The sequence below is a fragment of the Haliotis rubra genome, unplaced genomic scaffold (genome assembly GCF_003918875.1).
Source record: "Haliotis rubra isolate DU_JTF1 unplaced genomic scaffold, ASM391887v1 Scf566, whole genome shotgun sequence".
NCBI lineage: Eukaryota > Metazoa > Mollusca > Gastropoda > Lepetellida > Haliotidae > Haliotis > Haliotis rubra.
Window position 1 is genome coordinate 214,326 of NW_025767264.1, and position 25,820 is coordinate 240,145.

At 40.3% G+C, this 25,820-nt stretch overlaps 1 protein-coding gene across 1 annotated transcript in view; it reads left to right on the plus strand.

Moving 5' to 3' along the window:
* The window catches only part of LOC124254149 (tyrosine-protein kinase SYK-like), a 323,457-nt gene that overhangs the window by 183,138 nt on the left and 114,499 nt on the right, over positions 1 to 25,820 (plus strand). Inside the window, exon 8 of the mRNA XM_046688027.1 lies at positions 22,606 to 22,732. Coding sequence (XP_046543983.1) covers positions 22,606 to 22,732 — 127 coding nt within the window. The remainder of the gene's footprint in view (positions 1 to 22,605; positions 22,733 to 25,820) is intronic.

Consider the following 25,820-nt stretch of genomic DNA (forward strand, 5'->3'; position numbering starts at 1 on the left):
GAGATTTGGGATAGCTATGACTTAGTTAGAAAAATTCATTTCCATTCTGTATGTGTCTGTGGAATCAACAGGAATAAGGCAACCATAATCCAGAGGTAAGTTTACTAATAATTACTAACAGTACATGTAATTGTTCCTAAATACACAAGCTTCCTGCTTATACAGTAAAACATGGATGACAATAAGGGAGTTGTAAAATGTTGTTATTATTTGGAGTTTGCCTGAAAAAGTAATTGTTGTCACTGCTGACTGCAAAAATAACTTATTTTAAATGTATCCCAAGTTATGCACTTCCTCTTCTTCTTTCGACAGTTGAGTGGAAACAACCTGGCACAGATTTTTCAGCCTCTCTGAACAGCTCACGCAAACACACCCTTGCTCTAGCTACTGATGTAGATCATCACCAGAAGCTCAAGCAGAGCATGTGACCTGCCCAGATTGATCATGTGACCATCATTCTATTTCTTGTCACACTTGCAGCCCTCGGGTGCAGACATCCTGTCTTCTATAGACCTCTCTTCCAACCAGGGGCGGTGGGGTAGCCTAATGGTTAAAGCGTTGGCTCCTCACGCCGAAGACCCGGGTTCGAATCCCAACATGGGTACAATGTGTGAAGCCCATTTCTGGTGTCCCCCGCCGTGATGTTGCTGGAATATTGCTAAAAGCGGCGTAAAAACTCAGTCAGTCAGTCAGTCCAACCATGTGAAACATTTTCAGAACATTGCTGTCTGTATAATAACAAGAAGCAAACCATCTTGTCACATATCACCCATTCTCCAATCTCTCCACTGACTTCATAATCCTGAACATATTAAATTAAAAATACTGATACTCACTTATGAGGCAATACAAAAAATGGGACCTGTCTATCTTCAAGACTTCATCACACTGTACACTCCTTCCAGAACTCTCCTCTCCCATGATCAGTTTCTCCTGTCCATGCCTTCTTATAAACTCAAATCGGTTCATGCCAAGTCTTTTCAGTATGCAGCTGCTACCCTTTGGTATTCTCTGCCTCTTGACCTAAAAATAGTACCAACTCAGCCACTCTTCAACAACATACTCAAAACACACCTCTTTCAATGCTATGTTTCATAAATCCTTGTATTTTCGTGTACATATGAACTTTGACGTGTCAGCGCTTTGATCATTGCCCTTGTGTGATGGAAGTCAGCGCTATACAAATACTGTTACTGTTATGTTTTACAGATTAAAAATATTTTGCAGCAGAGAGGGTTCGGGTGATACTGGCACAGTCAGGCTGGTAAGTCTCATCATCAGCTCAGGGCCCTTGCCCCCTCTACACGCAACCCAGACAGCGAGTGGGACTTCTCCCAGGAAACGCTGCTCTTCCGGAGAATATGAAAGATCCCCAACACTGCAGCCTTCTGAGTGTCAGAAGGGCTGTAGTCCCCGTTGAGAACCCGGGCACTCTCCTGATCTGCACCAAGATATCAGGAGGTACCAAACCAAAGGCATTAAGAACAATGGTGAGTCTGACGACAGTGTACTTGGGATGCAAGCGAGGCATTTCAAAGGAGAGGTCCACATACTAAGCATGCTTTTCCTGAATCTTGCCAATCACAGAAAATTCAATAACATAAATACATTCATTGGCTTTAGTTAAAAGGACAAGACAAGGTTTTTTGGCCGGAATTCTTCTGAGGCTGTATGAGGACCTATTCCAAAGAAGTTTAAAGCTGTCATTTTCCATGGTGCCAATGTTCAGGGTTGTACCATGGATGGACCTCGGAGTAAAAGCCACAGGCATGGCGACAACAGTAGTAGTAAACAACAAGCAATGTTTAAGACATGCTGTTTGTACCAAGGACATCCACTGACAAGGCGTTAGACAGTGTCTGTAGATTCATTATACAATTGACATTTCATGTTTATATTTTCTTTAAGAATCACATTTAGGTGTTTGCGAGTGGGAAGTGACTGGTCCTTTACTTGGCAGCGAAACGAAAGCCCTCAGTTTCACATTTAAGACCAGCCGACTTCATCCAGGTGAAGGAGTTGGTTGGATTGCTATTCTGTTCCACGCACTGCATACATACACAGTGCAGTGGTTTCTCAAAAGCTTCTCCACAAATGACCGACTCTGGGCAGACTTGGTGAAGGACTTCACCTGGTTTGCTTCCATCGCTGTTGCATCCATCAGTACATTGCCATCAACAAAATCAGCAACTTTAGCATGCTAAAAATAGCTGTGGAATTCCATGCTTTCATCATGAGTCTTGACATGCATCACCAAAGGATCATCCAATAAATAATTCACTGTTTCACCGTTGTCCACCATCTCTCTCTCCATTGTCTCTCTACCCTCTTAGAGCTTTGAAGATCTACATTGCAGCATCTCAGGCTGTGCAAGCTCCTGTTTATTTTGCTTTCTACAGCCTCTAAAGTGTAGAACCATTGCCTTTTGGATGAGATCAACCATCCTTCAAGCATACCCCTAGTCTACCCCCTCTAGCTGCCTCTCACCTGCTTGAAACCTGAGTGGTAGTCTCAATCACAACAACAGCTCCTTAGTATCGTTCCTGGATTTTTTAGATAGAGATGGTCTTTTATTCCCACAACGTTCATGACTTTTCCATATCAGATGTCCAACAACTACACCAATTCAGACCCTTATTACTGACGGAGCAATTATCTTCAGCTCAATGCAGGTGTTACCCCAAAGACTCACATGATTTGATGTTACTTTGTAAATGAACAAATTTAATCCTGAATTGACTTGTTTTTATTCTTCCATTCTTTTACTTCTCTCATGGGTCTACTGGGAACTACTGTCCTCTGACAAATAACACAGTGGCAAATCACATAACATAAGGATCACCCTCTCACATGGAGTATGTGTATATTTTTCAACTTAATGACAATCTCATGCTAAAGGTCAGGTTCCAATCGACTGGAAGATTCCTTCCCTAGCTGTTGGTGTACAGCCATCATCAGTAGGCTGAAGACCAACGACTTATTGGAAAAAAGGTTCTAGAAGATCCCTTCATGTGGGGGATTCCCAGTAAGGTTTACAGTCCTTTGTTTACTGAGAATCTTCCCTTATTGATCCTCAAAGGTTAGTGTACTCAGAAATTCTTCAGCCAAAGCTGACAGCCATAAGCTCTCTTCTTGTCAAAGATGTGGTAGAAATCATTCATCAAGAGGACGTAACATTGGGATTTTATTCTTTGATATTACAACATGAATGAACTCAACAAGCATTATTTTCAACAGCCAGAATTGTTCAATCTTCTTCACGAAAAATGTCTCTCTATGTTGAGTATCAGATCAGGATCCTCAGCCTGTCTGCTCAACATGTGCACCCAAGCATGATATAGATAGTACATGTACTTTCTGTGACCCTTTGGGTGATAACGAATTTGTTTACTATCTATTTGCAATGCAAAGAAGGAAAAGGACAAAAACTGTCAGGGAAATCTCAAGATCATCATCCCTGTCATCATATTCCACTGAGATTATTGAGCCAAAGCTGACAGCCATTAGCTCTCTTCTTGTCAAAGATGTGGTAGAAATCATTCATCAAGAGAACGTAACATTGGGATTTTATTCTTTGATATTCCTGGTACCCATGAAGAATTTAATGAAAAATTATGTATTTTTAAACTTATCCTATCTAACGGTATGCACTTCTCTCTCTACTTTGACCAAGGCGTGGAAACGTGCTGTAGGCTAAGTTGAATCAAATCTTCTGGCCTCTCTCCCACCCGACCACTCCCGCACTCCTATAGCTGGACCTGTCAATCATCTCTGTAAAGCGTGCTAAGCATTCTGATGGTCACATGACATCCCACTACTGTCATTTTCTTTCTTGTCGCCCACTGGTGTGGACGTGTGTTATGCTCTGTCTGCCACTCATCTCTACTTTTCATCATGGGGAAAGTTATCAATCTTCCCGGAAGAGATAACTCTGAGACAATTACAGAAGATTTTTGTTTCTGCTGCTGATCCTCACACACTGTGTATTGATTGTACATGTATCAGATGGTGTGACGGGCCTCACCGTTGCTCTTATTGGGACTATTTAAACGATGGCATCATGGAATGGGCACAAGACGAGTGACAGACAGGGATTGTCAGAGGCTTTCCGAGGGTCATCATCATCTCAACATTCGAAGTGAGATCGTCCATACCAAACAGCTCGCCGTTCATCACCATCACCAGACGAAGATTTCTCGATTCAGCATCAGATTCCTACCTCAGCGAGAATTAAATTGGTTATTCTGACCCCAGACTTCGAGTCCAGTTATCAGGCCATGATGACTCCCCCATTCAGGTAGTGAACTTCATACTTTGCCCTCACAGTCCAGATTGACAGTTCTAGTGACTTTTTCTCAAACACCTGATACAGCATTGTCAGCGCCTACTGGCAATGTGTCTCTATTTTTCTGGATCGGGAATTAACTTACCTACAATGATTTATTGTAGTCCGAGCTTATCTACGGCGATCACTACAATTCCAGTGATGATATCAAGTTCTACAATCCCAGTTAGTTCGGCATTTTCTGCCTAGTGCACCATTTCCATTCAGTGTTACGCTCTAGTGCGCCGATAATGTATGGGTTGAATGTTCACTCCAGTGCTTCGCTCTCACACTATTCAATGCTCCAGAGCAGCTCTACTGCAGTACATTTCTGTTTGGTTCATCACTGCGGGCCAGAGTGCCGCTTCAGTTTGGCCCGGCACCTTGTATCAGTGCGTCGCTCTCACAAAGGGAAGAAGAGGCCAGTGCACCATTTCACTTCAGTCACCGCTCTTGTTCGGTCCAACTCTTTAGCCCAGTACGCCGCCTTCGATTGGATCAACACTTCAGCCCAGTGTGCCTTTTTCATTTGGATCAACGCTTCAGACCAGTGCTCCATTTTCACTTGGAACAACGCTTCAGACCAGTGCTCCATTTTCACTTGGAACAACGCTTGAACCCAGTTAACTGTTTTTCGATTGGATCAACATTTCAGTCCAGTACACCATTACCGTCCAGTACACCATTACTGTCAGCATTCGCCGAGTTATCAGATTGTCGCTACGCGCCTACTGTCAACATGACTTTGTTTGCTAGTTCGCAAACAACATTACCTACAGTGACTTTTTCTACTGCGAGTTTACCTTCAACAATTCTTCCAACTTTGGTGTTGATACCTCATTCTCCAAAGCGCCGCTCTCTTATGTATCAACGCTTCCATCCAGTGTGGCATTTCCAGTTAGTGCATCCTACACCTACGACCGACCACAGCTACCTGGGGCAAGATACCAGATGATCTACTTACTATATTCAACATGAAGGATCGGAACTTGTCAGCACTGTTTTTTACATTCTCATCAAGGATCGTGAAATTGCTTCTGGATACGGTTAATTTTGTCTAACTATATCAGCTTTCAACACGATATTAATATTCAGGGCATTTGTGATACGCTGAATTCCTCACCACAGAGTGGCATGCTATTTATATAAGCATGACAATCTGACTAAGGAGCAAGAAGATTTTAGTCACATGACTTACCCCTTTTCTGGTACCTCTTTTCTGCTGGTTGTACAGAGGTAGTACATTTGTCAGTAGCCCAGGCCTCTAAATGATGGTGGCGCTTGACATTCTGACAATCCTGGATCTTCAAGATTCCTCTGTCACCGGGGTTCTTCTTGTTCCAGATTTAATCTACCTTCCAATCTTCACCTTTGATGAATGATTCGATTCAACGAATCTACCCTTCGAAGTAACTATCAGCTCTACAACCACCCATGTGCATTACTAGACCAGCTTGATATTCAGGAATATTTTACGACGCTTCACTGAGTCCTCTTACTACAGATTACTCGTAGCAGCGTTATGGTATATCGCTGGGTGTAATCGTGGCCTGTTTCGTCATCCTCATCACCCTTCCTGTTACATCATCAGCAAGTCTCTGGACACATGTGTCAAGTTTCTGTGCATGGTACCAGCAGTGATATCTTGTCAAGTAGCTAGCGTCCCTTAGCCTGGATTTTATGGGTTGAGACCTGCCTGGTTAACCGCAAACCGTGTTGTCCGGATTTTGTCACTATTGCATTGTGGGAAGCATTTGCAATGGCGGACTACTGTTTGTTTACCGCAGACATCGATTTTACTACCTTCATCACACTTACAAACGTTCCTGGGGTCACCAGTCTTTTTATCTCCACCATTCCATCAACTTTACAAATGTTCCCCATGCATCGAATATAACTTTCTCACTCCATCTGGTGGACCAACACTTCATTTGGTGAACCAAACTTCCTGAAATTGCCGATTGTAAGACCTTCATCACTCTGTGTACAATGTGAATGTTCCTGTAGATTGACTGACAATCTCTATGCCCCGAATCTACTATATTTAGCAATTCATCAGTACTGTCATGGTAGCACCGCTAATTGAACGTTTCCTATCTCCAGTGATATCCCTTCTTCAGTGGCAATAGTTGCTAGGCCTTCTCACGTCAGCTCAAGCTCTATCGTACAGAGGCCATCTCCAGCTTTGACAGATACAGCGATTTCTACGCTCGTATCTCGAGGCCGACAACCCCAAGGAATTGATTTGTCCAGTCCTTCAGTGGTGGCTCGACGAACGGAATGTCTGCGCTGAAGTCTCTATGGTACCCATAGCGCAGGACTCTTTGTCAGTGGCAAGAACTTCTGGGTCTGTTGATGTCAGCTCAAGCTTTGACTCTCAGGGGACAACTTCAACTATGGCCTCTCAAATATTTTCTGTGTCCACACATCAGGATCGGCGACCCTCACGCATTGATTTCACCATCTCCGGTGCTCCATCCGCATCTCCAATGGTGGTTGCATGAGTTGAATGTTTGTGGCGGAGTCTCTATAAGGGCGTTTCCTCCAGTACATCACCAGTACGTGGACACCTCTCTACGCAGGTGGGGAAATCGCCTACTTGATCATCAAGTTGCAGGCCTGTGGTCTCCCCGCAGACCAAATATGCCTCATCAGCGTCTTGGAGTTCAGAGCAGTCAATTGGGGATCACTCATTGGCCTTCGTTCTGCTTCGTTCGGACACCGCTGTAGTAGTTTGGTATATCAATCAGATGGGATCCACACGTTCCCCACAATTACTTCACTTGTGGAAGTGGAAGAACAGGGATAAACATGGAGGCCAGTGGAAGCCAGTGATACGCAGAGCATAGAATGCATACAAGATTAAAGGTCACATGCAAAGTAAAACACAACTTTGCAGATTCTGATACCTTTCGGTATGGACTTACCGAAAAACAAAGCGTCAAAAATGCAAATTCAACTTATAAAGTTGAAAAATAACGCGATGAAAAAAACCCCGCGAAATCGGAGTTCAAACTTTTCACTAATTTTCCCCAGACTTTTCTGGGGAATACGGGTTTCAACAGCTGGGCTGCGCTCATAGCACGTGCGCAGTGAAATAGGTTCGCGCAACTTGGAAGCAGGCTGTCTGGTGAATACTCGGTGAAGGCTTTGGTGTGAGCTATTTTCATAATGTTTAGTTGATATCTCACAGGCACGAGCTTTTTATATGTTATGACAGTAAATAAACTGTTTATATAATTTCATTTGTCTATTTCACCACACGTTCTTCTTACCGAGTCACTTTCTCAGTTCGATACTTAAAAGCAATGTCATTATTTAGCGTTGACAGGATTTTTAACTGTGATATAGATATGTCGTTGTCACAGACAAAACTCAATGTCTTGTTTTATTGACACCTGTGTGTCTGCCTGCCTGTCTGCTAATGACAATATTCAATACACAACTGCGATCACTGACCACATGCAATTTGAACTTAACACCAATCAGGCTATACACCATAAACAAAACGCATTGATTTATGGCCCGAGTTCGGTCTCTGTCACATTATGTAATTACACAGACAGGCAGGTGTGATACTTGAACACATGACATGTTATGATGTCTGTTGATTGCAAAATGTTATACACAAAAAATGAGCATGTATTTACCAAACCCAACATATCTATATATACACACACAATGAGCCGTGAAGGTGGCATCTGCTAATGAACCAGCCATTACACTTGAGTGCACACCCACCCGCTCTAACTGGGTTCGGTATCCGGCTGCTTCGTTTCGAGGGAGGTAAACCCAAGTACAAAATATTGCACTTTTGATTTGCGATTATACGCTTATAATTTTGTTTATTTGTTTTTTCATAATCAGCAATGCATATTATATGTCATGAAGAAGTGATAATTGTGTTTTAATTATGTTTGAATTTTTGGTTGCATGTGACCTTTAACAATGATACACAGAGCATAGAAGGTATACAGTAATAACAACATCAAATGATAGCGACCACTGATTAATAGAGATCAAGGCTACTTTATCCCCTCTGCATAGGATGAGCTCATCATTCAAACCTAGCCTCTTGTACAAACTTTACTGGCTTCTACTGGCTTCTGTGTGTATCCCCGTTAACCTCTGCTACCCTTTATTCGCTATCATCACATTGTTAATCTTGTACACATTCTATGCTCTGCGTATCATTGGCTAACACTGGCCTCCATGTTTATCCCATTAGTCCTCTGTTATCCTTTATTTCTTATCATCACATTGTTATTCTGCCTTGCCTTGTTAATTAGTCTTGTTGTATGTATATCACCTGTTCTCTCCCAGTACCATTCATACTTGAAAACGATACAAGAACCTGTATTGAAACTCTAGAATAAAAGAAGTTGTCATCCATATATACTTGTTCTATCGCTAAACACCAGGGTCAAGGCAAATCACGTTCCAGGGGTGAAACACATCATTGCCAATTCACTGTCCTGCTCAGCTCGACCATCCCCGACAGAGTGGAGACTGCATCCGCAGATCTTCCAGACTCTCTGCTTTCCCCAATGTCGAGCCCGACAGTGAATCCATTCACAACCCGCTTCAACACCCAGCTTTCGAAATACGTGTCACCGATTCCTGATCCTCTGACATGGGAACACAACACACTACCAATCCCCTCGGAAGACTGCAACGCATATGCGTTTCCACCAGTGGTGCTACTTCCACAAATACTACTCCAGTTATGACCACCGCAGCGGATGATACTGCTTTTGGTTGCGCCTTATTGGCCGGCCAGAAGTTGGTTCGTAGACTTGCACACCATGACCGATCCACATCCAGTCTCTCCTGCGATCGTGCAAGGTTGCTGATCAATCTCAGAAGTTCTGGCCACAGCTTGGGATCTTTCTGTGGATCTTAGACATCTCAAGTCAGAGGAATCTGAGCCTCTGGCAGAGAAGGATTTTAAGCATGTTCCGTTTAAGACTTTCTTCCTCATGGCTCTTGTGACAGCTGCTCGCATCTCTGAGCTTCAACCGGGTGTGGTTTGAGAGGACACGACATGCCAAAGTTTTCTTAGGTTTGAGGTGGGACGTCGACTTCATCACCACAAACCAGTTGCCAGTACAGCTACACTGTTTGTCATTTTGCCACTGTCTACAATTTTGGGCCCTGACGACACTGAGGATCTCTCCCTATGTTCTGTCCGGTCTCTACGGGTCTATCTACCTGCTTCCAAGGACCGCCGTAGGCTATGTAACAGACTTTATTCCTCTGTCTACCGCCACATCTTGTACCACCTTGGCATTCTTGATGAGGTCTACCATCCTCAGTGCCTACACCTACGCTGACCTTCCTCCACTTATTTACATCCAACCCTCATGAGACGAGAGCCTTGGCTTCCACAATGGTGCTTCACAGCATTTGTTCCCTTCACACCATCATGGAGGGTTGTGTTTGGAAGTCAGACACGTCTTTGTTTCTCACTATCTTCGGGATTTGTCCATCACTGATGTGGAGGGTCTTCACCAATTCAGTTCATTGGTTCTAGTTCAACAGTTCTCGTCCGCAGAAAAAGAAGCAGTTCCTACCTTCGTCTCGTTTGTGCATTCTGTAAATCAATGAAAGATATTGATCCTATCTTTCTTGTTGGTATGGATTATATTTGGGCATAGATTACCTCACCTAGCTTGAACTAGGGCATGTTAGTACTGTCATACCCATGACTCGATAGGCTGTGAGACAAGTCTTGTACTTGTGCAGAGGTGGTCGACACTCAACTTGTTGACCTCTACTCTCTGGGCAATTATGTCAGCGAAGTGTTGATTTCTGATTACCTATACAGTTTTCAAAGCGTTTCGCTCCTAAGTCTTTTCTCACCTTTGGTGGATTGGTACTGAACGTTAAAACAGTTGAGCAAGGAAAAACCGGGCTGTTCTCCCTTTCACCGCCTTCCAGCGTGTGTTTGATGGGGAATGGTTTTGTAGAAGAGGCTAGCCAGATAAAGGTCTCCAACTTTAATTCACCGGGGCTTTCTGAATAATCGTGTGGAGGCGGGGTTTACTTGCCAAACTATGTCCTTTTCCTTGCCAAAAGTTGCGGCTGAAAACCACATTAATTCGGGTCTGCCCACTCCCTAGAAATTTTGTGTTGTGTAAGCCAAGGGGTTTATCACACAGAAGCAACCCATCACAAGTTCAGAGTTAGCATATCGGGAATTGGTGCTTTCTCTCGGTCTCCTTGTGTTATGCGACCTCATGGTTGTTGTGTTAACACAGGGTAATCTGTGACCCACCATAGAACATGGGATAATGCATACCGTGAGAAAATTTGGAAATTTTAACTATAAATTGCATATTTACCTTCCCCGCATCACAGATTACTTGAAGCTCTGAGACGAGAATGACAGTAGTGGGATGTCATGGCTTTTGGCGTTTGATGTGGATGGCTTCGGTGAGCTTGCGTTTAGTGAAGTCTGTTTGTTTGTCAGCGAGAATGGTGAACGCCAAACGCCAAAAGCCTGCCATCAACCGAGACCAAGGATACTTCATTCCATCTGCTTAGGGACCGTTCACAATTTATGGCTGGGGGGTGATGATGATTTTTATGTAGAAGCATGTACCCTAAAATTTATGTACAAAATAAGTCACCCCCCTGGATGTCATGTACGAAATCAATGACCCAACCTCCCTTCCCAATAATTTCTAAGCATAATTTTAAACATATTTTTATGTACAAAATTGATGACCCCCCTATTTTGTGTGTACAAAATTGATGACCCCCCTAGCTCGCCAGAACAAAATGGGTGAACCCCCCCCCAAAAAAATCATCATCATCATCACACACACACACACACACCCTTAGCCATAAATTATGAATGGTCCCTTATGATGCACTCATCCTTCAAGCCCAATCTTCTGTGTAAACTCTGCTGTATAAAAATCTCATTATTATTTGTACATCATTGGCTTCCACGCCTGTCCTTTGTCTACTCTCTGGCTTCATCAGCTTACTGCCTAGCCAATTATGTTAATTATGTTGTTTTCTTTGTTACATTGTTACATCCAGTATATATATACATCCCCCTTCTTCATGTTCCATTTCTGCTTGACAACGGTACAAGAATCTGTATCGAAACGTCGCACTCACAAATAAAAGGAAGTTGTTTTCCATAAAGTTTGTTCTATATTATATTTCTAAATGGCATTGTGTATTCATATACACTTATCAGAGGGGTACACAAAGTCTGTGGTCTAGACAACCGGTTTTCTGACTTCCATTTTTGTGGAAGCAGCAGTTCCTGGATAGGACACAACCCAGAAAGTACAAGAATCTGCACTTTACTGAGAAAGTGTAATCCCAAATATAATCCTCGTGATTCGCACAACACAGTTGTAGCCTTTTACATAAATTCTGCAAGTCACAAGAAAGTCAGCATGTCTACTATGGTTGATATTTCAATTATACAAACTGACAGACAGTCACAGTAAGAGCAAGTCACATTCCAGGAACTTCAAATTTGATAGCAGATGTTCTGTCCAGGCCAGATAAGCTCTAGCCAGTAGAGGCCATTCAACTGATAGGTCTATTTGCAACAAAATTCAACAAACAGAGAACAGACCCATTACCAAATATAGAGAGTCCATGGATCATGTGATGAACTCTGTGGAAACTATAGGGATTGTTGTTCAGTCTGTTCAAGAGGTGTTTCATACAATCTCTAAAAAAAAAAGAGTTCAAGAGGACAGCTTGAACACAGAGCTCTCTTTCTATCGTACAAGTTTCAAGTATTCTGATAAAGTTTGATGTACATAGTTAGCAAAATTCCAGTGTACAGGACTGCTCTGTCTTCAAGCTCCTCATGATAATTTTTCTTTGTATTATTTTATAGAAATACTATTCATACAATAAACAGTGTCTTGTCGCCAACAAAATATAAATCTTAAATGTCATTGTTTAAATACAGTTGTATTACACAGAAATAGTCTAAAGTGACTGACACTACATGAATGAGTAGATGTGACTCCTATTTATAGTATAAACAAGTATAAACTGTAGAATGGAAAGTACTAAACACTAAAGCTGATTTTAAACAGTTATTAACATAGGATACATATTTCAAGTATATCTAACCAAAATACTGCAGTGCATGTTCTGAAACTCTAACTGAGCACTGGTAGAGAAGCAATGTGTCATTGTATGCACACCTATGATATTTAACCCCCCTAGCCATTCCTATTCATGTCATAACTACATGTGTATTGTCATTTCAAACCTTTGTGTGTGGGGCAGTGGGGTAGCCTAATGGTTAAAGTGTTCGCTTGTCACGCCGAAGACCCAGGTTTGATTTCCCACATGGGTACAATGTGTGTAGCCCATTTCTGGTGTCCCTCGCCGTGATATTGCTAACAGCGGCGTAAAATCATACTCACTCACTCACTCAAACCTCTGTGCACAGCATGCATTGATTTTAGCCGTGATATTTGGCCAGAGAACATTCAGGGTTAAGGTTGGCAAATGACAACTCCTAGAGGGTTACAGCCCTTCTCATAATCACAAGTCCTCATTCATACATGTCAAGTGACGTGTTAAAAAACAGAGTGGCTTCTATTTCTTTGTTTGTCCAATAACTGAGTCCAAAATTGTCGAGTGCATGTGTTGCACTACAGAAAGACTGCATATGGAATATCTTGGAGCCAGTCCTGTGAGCAGGAGTTCATTGATGGTGTGAGGGTGCCTGTTACGACGTAAATTGTAATAAAAACGCAAATTGTAATACTTGCAGCAAATTGTAATACTTGCAGCAAATTGAATTAAATTGGACGTAAATTGTAATAAAAAAGTAAATTGTAATAAAAATTGACGTAAATTGTAATATGCAAATTGTAATAAAAATTGGCGTAAATTGTAATAATTTTAGTTGCGGTAAAATGTAATAAATATATACGTAAATTGTAAAAACAGTTTTAATCACTGACGTATATACGCGTGTGTTTGTTTTTCGTTGCATTTCATACATCATATATGCTTGTTAGGACGATAACTCAAGAAAGAAATGATGGATTTTGTTCACATTTGGTACCAAGGTGTACTGGCGAGATTCACTGACACCAGTTATATTGAGTGACCTTGAGATAATTTGCAAGGTCACAGCAAAAATCTGAGGGTTTTGCCAATATAAATGAGTGAGTGAGTTTAGTTTTACGTCGCACTCTGCAATATTCTAGCTATATGGCGGTGGTCTGTAAATAATCGAGTCTGGACCATACAATCCAGTGATCAACAGCATGAGAATCTATCTGCGCAACTGGGAACCGATGACATGTGTCAACCAAGTCAGCGAGCCTGACCACCCGATCCCATTAGTCGCCTCTTACGACAAGCATAGTCGCCTTTTGTGGCAAGCATGGGTTGCTGAAGACCTAATCTACCCCGGATGGGAGGGAGGTGGGGGGGAGAGAAAGAGAGGTTCTAATGGGTATATTTAACACGCTTAAATGCATGTAGAGTCGGAGGGGGCGGGTGTTTTAATGGGTATATCTAGGACGTTCAAAAAGTAGTCACATCAGCCTCACCTAGAATATGATACAAATGCAGCTGTTCTTATGTTTTATTTTTCTACATATTATCTGTCGGCCTTAAGCAAATTCGCTAGAAAACTTAGATATTAAACTGCACAAAAAAAGCAATTTGAGACTACAATCGCTTGTTCAAATGAGTGAATGAGTTTAGTTTTACACCGCTTTTAGCAATATTCCAGCAATATCACCGCGGGGGACACCAGAAATGGGCTTCACACATTGTACCCATGTGGGGACTCGAACCCGGGTCTTCGGCGTGACGAGCGAATGCTTTGACCACTAGGCTACCCCACCGCCCCTTGTTCAAATGACTGATTTCGTTCAAATTTGGTACCAAGGTTTATTGACGAGATTTACCGACACCAGTTGAATTTATTGACCTTGCATTCACTTAAAAGGTCACAGCGAAAGGTGTAACAGTTTTGCACATGCCAAGCTTGGTAGCCGCGAACACAGGAGAGAAGTAATAGATTTTGATCCAATTTTATATCAAGGTGTATTGTCGGGATTCCCCCTACACCAATTGATTGGGGAATTTGTGCTCATTTTAAGTTCACAGTAAAAATTTCTTTGCACATGTCAAACTTTTTAGTGCGAAGACACGAGACAGAATTAATATATAAGATGTGTTGGGAGTATCCTCTAACGCCAGTCGAATTCAGTGACCTTCGGATTATTTTTCAAGGTCACAGCGAGTATTCTTGCGATATCTCCAAAACTAATGGCTTGAATTTGTTCGCATTTTGTATCAAGGCATCCGATGACAGTTTCGGTAACGTTTGGATAATTTTCAGGGTCTTGCAGAGTATTATTGAGACATTCAGATATGGACATGTGGCGGGGGTAATAGTTGTGTTTGTGACAAACGCGTTTTCATTACGGATTTTCAAATTTTGTAAGCAAATGGTTTCTATCATTTTATGTTAATTCTAGCAGCTGTGAAATTATTCGTGACACGTCTTTAAAATGCCAGAGATTATTTGTGTATGTTTCGAATATTAAAGTTAATTGTTTTTCATTATGGAGTAATTTCCAATGTTGACGTAAGGACATATTTTACGAGCAATAGCTTTCAATAATTTTATGTTATTTCTATTACATTTTGAAGTTCTTTATAGCATATCCCAAACTAACAGGATATTGTTTGTTTACGCTTTGAAAAGTACGTTTATTCTTCTTCATTTGCGAATTATTTTCAATGTTGACGCAATGACATATTTGAAGTTAATTTGATGTTTTGACCATATGTGATTTATTATGATTTATGTTTCGATCATACATTCATATATTACGCTGTCACAGTTTAACCAGGTTTGTATTATTTTCTTCATCATATTACTACTTATTATTGTATTTTTATGAGAGGGAAGTTTATGTTACATTTGCTAAGGATATCATGAATCGCTGATGCCTGGTTATCCCTTGCCACAGAGCAGTCAACCTGTCTACTAATTTTTTGTATTTGATTGATGCATTTAAAACAAAATATAGAAATGCTATTGAATCGCACCATTTGCTTCAAGGAATCGATCATATATGCTTGTTATCAAAGTAAAGTCAAACTTCTTTCTGTAAGGTATACAATGTAAGTTGACACCTTAATTTTAATGGGTAGACTTATTACCTACGAGGGCAAATTTGTTTTCATACGATATGCACCAGGTAAAATATCACTTTGTCATGGTGACATGACATCATGAACAATGTTATGACTTCACGTTGCTTCAAAGAAGCCCCCTCCTAAATACAACAATGACGGGGAGCCTGCCTTTGTTGGAAAGTAGATTATCACGTAATTTCCTCAATTAAAGACTTCGGTAATAAATACATATATTCGTGACCATATCATACTATGCTAATGACCTAAATATCGACATATCCCTTCTCTGGTTACGAAAATACCAAGATATAGGCAGTTGTGTTGTAAACATGATATGACAAGGGCACTCATATATATCTTCTGTAAAGTCGGCTATATTCCAACCATGAGAAATGTTGTGAAATAATGTCTGATAAAAGTAACCAACGTCCCAATAGTGTCAATAGATTATAGAAACCTATAACAAAAATACAGTCTAACTACCTTTTTGATAAATGACAAAGGCTCATTCAATCATATTAAAAGGTTTTCAGGCTTGAAGGACGAAACCCATTAAAAACCTATCACCAGCTCCTTTTAAGAGGCTGATAAAAGGTTTGAAAATGAGGGTCATAAATACATGAAAGTTTTTATTGTTGTATGTTAGATATACCCGTTAGACCTAGCCCCTCCACATGTATTTGAGATATAACCGTTAGAACACACCACCGCCCCCACTATGTCTTTAAGTATGCTAGATATAACCGTTTGCACACACCACCCAACCCACCATAACCCCATCCCACCACCCCACCCGTCTACATGTATTTAAGTTTGTTTGTTTGAACATACATGTATTTCATTCAGTATTGAAAGGGATTGGGCTCAAGTTATTCAACTCATTAAAGCCCGCTTTCGACAATAACATGGAAAAATACATGTAATGAACAATGAACAGAGGCAAGACATGTAATATATTAATTGAAATGCTTACTACGTACAATGAATTTATAGACTTGACTAAAAATATTTTCATTTATAGTTTGTGGCAGACTAAGGCTGCTGTACAGAATGGTGTTTATATCTAAGCTAACCTTTAGGATTTCAAAACCTTGCATCAAATCAAACTGGCAGCTGACATATTTTGGACATTTTAGAAAGAAATGATTGGCCTCTTCCACAAGAGCACCACAATGGTAATCTTTACTTTCAGATAAATTGACACGAAAAAGATCAGCATTAAAAGAACTACATGAATGTTTTAACTTAGTGTGTAGAATATTCATCTTCCTTTCACTAAACAGGAATTCTCTAGAAATTTTATCATTTTTTCAGATGATTGAAAATTTAAATGATGGAAATGAATTGGTACATTCTATTGTGGAGGAGTGATTATTCCCAAAAAAGCACAGTCATATATAAAAGAAGAACTGTGGTTTGAATCTTTGGAATAGCCAAATTAGACTTTGAGTTTGAGTAGATGGTGGAAATAAGTGTATAACATGCAAATCAGAGGTTTGCATGTTAACAAATTTTGTAAAATGTTCAAAGTTCCTAATGTGTATGTCTAATATTTAGGTAATTAACCAGTTTTACTGTACAAATTAGCTCTTGAAGCGAATTTTTGGCAGACCGGTTAGAATGTTTGCTGCTTCAAGCTGAACCATTTAAAGTTTATCACAAATATCTGCGGGATAATAATTTATTATCCCAGACCCCAGAAGCATATTCTAAGATAGGTCTAGCATACATTTCATAATGCTTGATAGAATATTTCTTGGTAGGATGTACTTTAGCTACCGTAATGAGGAAACTATTTTAGTGGCCTTTTCTTGTACAGCAGTTACATGATGAGACCACTTTGTATTGTCCGATAAGTTAACACTAAGATGTTAATGTTGATGTACACACTTCAATGTTCATTACTGAAGATCTAGTCTGGAACTTTTGGCCTATGTCCATGGTTGAAAAGCATAAATTTAGTCTTATTAGGGTTACACGTAACTAACCGCTTTTCTTCCCATTTATTCAATTGGGCTAAATCATAATTGAGAGTTGCTTCTGTGGATTTTACATGTTTTCCCGCAACACCGATTGATGTGTCATCGGCCAACATTATTGTAATATTTTGTAAATTTCCAGGTAAATTATTGATATATACAAGGAACACAAATTAACTAAGGACAGACTCTTGAGGAACCGCTGCAGTAACGTTTAGTTTTTTTGATAATGTTAGATTAACAGAGACACACTGTCGTCTATCAGATAGATAAAGTTAACCAACTAAGAACGTTTCCACGAACACACATTTAGTTTCTTTTGATAATGTTAGATTAACAGAGACACTGAGATATATAGTTAGTTAACCAAGGAAGTACGTTTCCACGAACAGCATAATTTTCTAATTTGTGCCATAAACCTTTATGCCAAGCTCTGTAAAAAGCTTTTGAAAGGTGGTGATTATCTAGGACTGAGCATATATTATGATAAATGTCTATGTGTTGAAATGAAGTAGAATGACTAGCAGTAAAACCTGACTGGAATTTATTAAAATGCTTTGTTCATGGAAATGGTCATGCACATGCTTTACCATTATTCTTTTGAGGATTTCCCCAAGGATAGATAATAAACTAATAGGTCTGTAATAAGTTGTGAGGGATGTATCTCCTTTTTCAAAGTAGGAGTAACATTACCCATTTCCACATTGTAGGAAATACAGTCACTCAGTGATATATTATACAACAAACAAAGAGGTTCAGCTACAGATGTACAAATTAGTTTTAACACTCTCATGTTAATGCCACCAGGTCCCCTAGATCTGTTTGCTGGTAAGGTCTGAATCATATCAGATACCTCCTTTTCGGTTACAATGACATTTGTTATACTGTTAACACAGTGATGGCTAACAAGTGGCCATGTCTTGCCACCATCATTAAGATATGAAACAGATACACGATATTCATTTAATGTTTGAGCTTGATCCAAATTTGTAAAAGCTGAAGGTATCCCAGAATCATCAGTCACAAGAGGGGGAATGGGTCCTGATGAAGTAGTTCCTTTCAACAAAAAATTAAAGATCATCCAGTCACCGCCTGCTTGAGTAGACTGAGGTGATAAATGGTTATCAAAATTAGGTTAAACTTTTTCCTCGGCTATTCTTTTCAGATTATTTACTTTATTCCTTTGCTTTTTGTATTCAAGTAGCTCAGAAGAATTCAGAGACCGAAATGCATTTTTCCTTAGACGTTCTCTTTTCTTTTAAAGTATGTTACGAGGGGCGTTGAAAAAGTAGTCAGCCTAACTATATACGTGATGTCTAATGTTTGAAAAGCTTCCATTTTTTTTAAGGAATCATTAGCAAAGTCATATCGAAAATTTCATGTTGGGGTATAATGTTTCTTACAAATTTGCAGAAAATGGAAAACGATCTGCCATTTGGTACCTAGTAATAGTAATAGTCCGCTTATATGACGCTCATATCCCGGCACTTTGCCTGCTCACGGCGCTACGTACATTACTATCCCCGATCATAGTATACTTTCCGATACTGCCTGTTAGGCGTAATGAACTAAACTCTCACATTGCCAGCACATCCTCACGGGTACCCATTTTACAGCTTGGTGAACTGAGACAATGTCTATCTAAGTGTTTTGTCAAATGATACTACGCAAATGTGCGCACCTCGGGACCCGAACCTAGATGCCTCCACCGGGAACGCCTACCACTGCACTATTGTGCTACCTCTTGGATAATGGTATGCCCTAAGATAATATCATATAAAATATGTTCAGTATAGTATTGGATGACTTCCCGTCATCATCAACATTCAAAGATTTGGGTTGCTTGATTTATGTTTAGACGGGGACTGCTTTCAAGGACACCAACATTTTAATTTTTCACAAACATTGTGTCCAGATATACAATATATTGAGAGCTGACACTTGTGTGACCAGTCAGTATTTAGTTTGAACCCTTGACATCATGTATGAATAAGTGAAAACATTAGGATAAGTTATGTCCTTACGATGACGTCAACTGAAACGGGGTGGGTAGTGTCTCCAAAACAAGCTCTTTCAGTAAACATGAAGGAGGAGTCACTTGAACAAGAGATTGTAGTTTCAAATTGCTTTTTTGTGCAGTTTAATATCTAAGCTTGATTCTAACGAATTTGCTTAAGGCCGACAGATAATATGTAGAAAAATAAAACATAAAAACAGCTGCATTTGTATCATATACTAGGTGAGGCTGACTACTTTTTGAACGTCCTAGATATACCCGTTAAAACACCCGCCCCCTCCGACTCTACATGCATTTAAGCGTGTTAGATATACCTGTTAGAACCTCTCTTTCCCCCAACCCCAACCCCAACACACACACACACACACACACACACACACACCCACCCCATCCGGGATAGATTAGGTCTTCAGCAACCCATGCTTGCCACAAAAGGCGACTATGCTTGTCGTAAGCGGCGACTAATGGGATCGGGTGGTCAGGCTCGCTGACTTGGTTGACACATGTCATCGGTTCCCAGTTGCGCAGATAGATTCTCATGCTGTTGATCACTGGATTGTATGGTCCAGACTCGATTATTTACAGACCACCACCATATAGCTAGAATATTGCGGAGTGCGACGTAAAACTAAACTCACTCACTCATTTATATTGGCAAAACCCTCAGATTTTTGCTGTGACCTTGCAAATTATCTCAAGGTCACTCAATATAACTGGTATCAGTGAATCTCGCCAGTACACCTTGGTACCAAATGTGAACAAAATCCATCATTTCTTTCTTGAGTTATCGTCCTAACAAGCATATATGATGTATGAAATGCAACGAAAAACAAACACACGCGTATATACGTCAGTGATTAAAACTGTTTTTACAATTTATGTAGATATTTATTACATTTTACCGCAACTAAAATTATTACAATTTACGCCAGTTGTTATTACAATTTGCATATTACAATTTACGTCAATTTTTATTACAATTTACGTCAAATTTATTACAATTTGCTGCAAGTATTACAATTTGCGTTTTTATTACAATTTACGTCGTAACAGTGCCTCTCACATGAGTGTAAGCTTGACTTTGCACATTCTCTTCCCACAGAGATTACTTGTCATATCTTCCTACGAACCTCTGTTCTAATACGGCCATATTTCCCGGTTCTCGTAAAATCCCCTAGCGGCAAAAGATCGCAACACGAATTATCTCCCTTCTTTCTATCCAATCAGAACACGTGTTACATCGACTTAGATTCAACTTGACTAACACAAGCAAATGTGGGGCCACAAATATCCCCCATCTGCCGGGGAATTGTGTTTATGTTACACACAAGACGTTTAATGGCTAGCTTGTCCGTTGTCAACGAGGGCGATGGAGACGCCACTGATCCGCCCTAACATGACTGAGTTCTGTCTAGAAGAAACGTTTGCGCATCGCGCAGGGGAAGAAATTTAGTTTTTCTCGAAGCATACGGAAATTACCGAGGCCTTGCGAATGATCACTTTTGAAACAACTTCGCTGATTGCACAACTAAATCTGATTGCCTCCAATCACGAGTCTTGAACGCTCACACCATGAAAGGGCCGTATTAGAACAGAGGTTACGTAGGAAGATATGACAGGAGTAACCTCTGTGGGAAGAGAATGGACTTTGCAATGATCAGACAAAATATGAATGGACACTGGTACATCACTGACATCCCTTTCAGGGTTATTGTACTATATTTCAATGACCATCTTCTGAACTTGAGGCCAACCTCCATGGACGACAATGCCAGGCCACACTTTGCACATGCCATTGATGATTTTGTTCATCAGCCCTAAATCAGGAATGGAACACAATAAATGTGTGATACAGTTAATGCAGAGGGTTGTTGCAGTTGACAGAGTTTTTAGCTTTCAACGTCATTTCACCATAATTATCAACACAACAAAATGAGAAGATTTTTCAAACTTTAGTTCTATGAATAAACTTCAGTTTTTCTTTTTGTGTTTAGATTTTCCATTTCTTTATTCCTTTAAAGAACAAATAAACTTTTGCTTTTGTACTCGTTTAACCATTACATATGAAAGACGTGTTAGTCATAAGCGGAACACCAAATTCGTTCTTAAGAAACTTGTGGTTAATTTATACCAAGTGATTAAAAGTTGCCAAAAAGCTGTCTGCTTCACTCTCACCCGCCAACACAGAGAGGTTACGTAACTCTGTCGCTAGAGCACTGCAGCGAACCAGATTGACGTTATGTGAGGAAGGATTTTCAGTTAGTTGTATATAAAGTGTGTAACAAACGGGATACACCCGAACCGGCCCCAAGCCGAACCGGCCCCTGGATATTTAACCCAAACCGGCCCCTGGATATTTAACCCAAACCGGCCCTGCACCCGAACCGGCCCCTGGGTTAATTAACGGTTATCAGACAGACAATTAATCAGACAGACATGAAGATTTCAATTAATTTATTATATATATACAGACATGAAGATTTCAATTAATTTATTATATATATACAGACATGAAGATTTAGATTCTTAAAAGAATTACATAAAATGTCCTCTACCACGGGATCTCCGTGATCAGCAGCACTTGCATGTTCACTTGCCTCTCATCGTTTCTAATATACGCTAATATATTTTCAAAAATCGATATTACATGTAAAGACATATGAGTAATATGTTTTTGTCATTTATGTTAAAGGAACTTTAATTCATATGTCAATGCAGAAATATTTACTTCTCGGGGCCGGTTTGGGTCAAATATGAGGGGCTGGTTCGGGTTAAATATCAGGGGCCGGTTCGGGGGTAATTCTAACAAATTCGTCATTATAAACACTTGTGCATATTTGAAAAGATGTTTCTGTCATATGTCAGGCAGTTTTAGCTGAGTTTGTCTCTGAGATTGTATGTGTAGTGATGCTTTTTGTATATATGAGAGTTTGAGATCTCCTTGTCATTATTGCAGAACATTCAGACAGTTCCATTTTTTCCCCTTTGCATGTTAGAAAAATGCTGTTCTCATACTAACATGACAGCCCCATATGAAATTGTTGCTACAAATTAGGAACAAACGGTAAAATAACAGGAAAGCTTAATGTAATGAGGCATATATATTGTCTTCTGTGTGACAGAGTGAGTTTGATGACCCTCCTGATGTACCAGCGCCAAGTCCCCCAAACATGCAACGCCGACAAAGTGGATCCAGTCGTCGTCCTCTACCACCAGTTCCAGCAAGGCCGCCAGAAGAGTGGGATCAAGGTATTTACTGAATATGACTGAATGAATATCAAGGAAGATAATCATCTCTGAAAGAGTTCATAGGATATTGCAATATTTAACCCAAATCAACCGTTCTAAGGAAATAAATAGTATTTTCACTGAGATGGGATTTGAAATTAGAAGCTTTTATTAACATGGCCTACAACATGAATATAAGTGAACATACATTGATGCCTGAATGTCTGCTGTGTTTTTATCCCCCGCCGCGCGTTTAGCGTGAAGCGGGGGATATAGTATTAGGCTCCGTCCATCCGTACATACGAATTGGAATATCTTAAGAACCATTGACTAGATTCTGTTCATTCTGTACCTAGGTTCATCACAGTATAAGAAAGGTCCCAGTCAGGTTTGGTGACCTTGACCTTCATTTCAAGGTCACAAGGGGACTTTAACGTTTTACTCTTGTCAGCGAGATACCTCAAGAACCATTCACTGGATTTTCTTCATATTTGACACCAAGCTTTATCTAGGGAAGGCACAGGGACCAGTCGATTTTGGTGACCTTCACTTTATTTTCAAGGTCACTGCATGTTAACCTGAATTCACTGGATTTTCTTCATAGACTTTCAAGACTTCCCTTGAATGTTTTTCAATAAGCAATTTCTTTAGAACCATTTTTGCATATTTCATACACTATGACATTCATGTCAAGGTCAAAGTCAGTCTTGAACATATTTGTGTGTTTGAACAACTAATGAGCAAGATATCAAAAGAGGTTGACTTGTTGACATTTAACTTCATCTTACTCTTTCATTACTTTTAAAGTTTGATTTGATATTTTGCGGCGGAGATTATGTCACCATAGTGACAATCCGTGTTAAAACATATTTTCTGTTGCAATTACTGTTTGATGGAACCTTACAGATGATGCAGATAGATCAGAACTAAATTTATTCATGAAAATCATTGATTCTGTGTGAACTGGCCATAGAATCCAGATCCCATTTTTTTCAGAGGACTTGCTAAAATTTTGCAACAATTTGGCAAGACTTTCTTGAGTCAGTATTTGTTCTTGTATTACACACAAATGGCCAGGACAAAATTTGTTGTGCCATTTCGTAACAAGAGGTGTCAGAGTTTAAGTTGAATCTGATATTACGCTACCCATCAAAAGTTTAGACTCACTTAAAGAACTCACTATGTGTTATGTATACTACCATCCAAAAGAAGGTATACCAAATATTTTTGTGGTTTAAAACTTTAATTTTGAACCTAGATCCAGGAAAATTTACAGAAACATGTGACAAGGTAATGGCAACTCATTACAAAATGCACATGCATAAAAACCGTATAAACGCAGCTCATGACACAAGGCATTGTAACAGAATAAAAAAGCAGACAAGAAAAATGCCACGGCTGACCGCAGTACACAGAGAGTCGTAAGAATGTCCCAACAAGGAGGGTCACATGCCCTCATCGAGAGAACCTTGGCTGCACCTGGGTATGCATCACTAGGTTGTTTCAGCATCTCGGCCAGACAGGGCAGACAGTAGACAGGCCAAGAAGTGGGAGACCGTGGGTGACCACGCCCAGGAGGACCCAACATCCGGGTAATCCACCTCAGGAACCGCTTCATCAAGGCAACAGCAATGGCAACAACGGCACTTGGACATCGTATCAGTCAACAGACAGTATCACGACGACTGCGTGAACGTGGTATTCGAGCACAACGTCCATGCCACTGGGTGGTACTGACACAACACCGGCGTAACAGGCTCCAGTGGGCAAGACAACTTCGACGTTGGCAAGTCCGAGACTGGTCACGTGTCCTCTTTTCGGATGGGAGCAGGTTCTGCGTATTCACAACTGATGGCCATCAACGTGACTACAGACTATTAGAGAACATTTAGCTCCTTACCCCAGTCAACGTGCGTCAGCAAACCTTATGCAGATGGGTTGCAAGAGAATCATGCGTCAAATTGCTGAAAAACATGTGCAAACATCATGCATGTGAACAGCTGCGTTTTGACGTTGAGTTTTGTTAAGAATTTGCCAATTTTCACTGAGTTTCACCATTTATTGAACTCATGACAATAATCTTTTCAACGTTAAAAATTTGTTTTACTATACGTCAGTTCATGTGTAAACAGTACCTTCAGAAAGTATGGAATATTTTGCAAAATCTAGTTTAGAACAGTTGACTAAAGTAAGTAGCTACATTTACACTGGTGAGTCTAAACTTTTGGTGTGTAGTATATATGCAGAATAAAGTGTATTAAGTGCAATATACTGTATATCATGTTCTGCACACTGTGTCTTGCATGCAGTTGTTCATGTGCTGATCTCGGTGACTGAACTGTAGCACACATTTACTCCCTTTGCCCCTTTCACTAATCAGTTGTATAGCCAGTGCCCACTGAGGAGATGGCAGTAGAATGTGCTCTAGGAGTTGTAGTATTACATCTTCATGCTCTTGTTTTATTGGGTCAAGAGTATACAGTCAGGCCGCGTTAATCCCAATAGTGCCGTTTTTCATAAAATATGTTTGGATAATGAAACGTTTGGTACTCCACACTGCAGTAGCGTTACTTCTCTTTCACTTGACTGATAGAGACAAAAACTAGTAGGCAGGAAATGGGCTTTAACATTGGTCAGTTTGACAGTGGCTTACTTGTGACTGGCAGCATTGTCCACAAGTAGGATCGCATGACGTGCCACTAGTAGGATCATGTGGTCCGACTTGGTGATGTTGCATGGCAAACCCAGACATCCACAGACCCAGGGATCAGTGGAGCGACTTAACTGTGATGTGAAAGATATGCTTCAATTAATGAATTTGTTAGATATTCGCCACTTATTCATTCAAACCGAAGGAAACCCATGCTAACCTTGTCTTCTCAATAATCCCTGTTCAACAATCAGTCAATATGTACAATAGTTGGGTTAATTAATCAGGCAATGTACACAATGCCTGGAAATTTTAGACAATGTACACAATGACTGAGTGAATCAGGCTATGTACACATTGACTGGTTATTTCAGTCATTGTACACATTGCCTGATTGTAGACATTGACTCTAACATATATATATTTGGTCAAATGACTGAAACGATCATGTGCACCGAC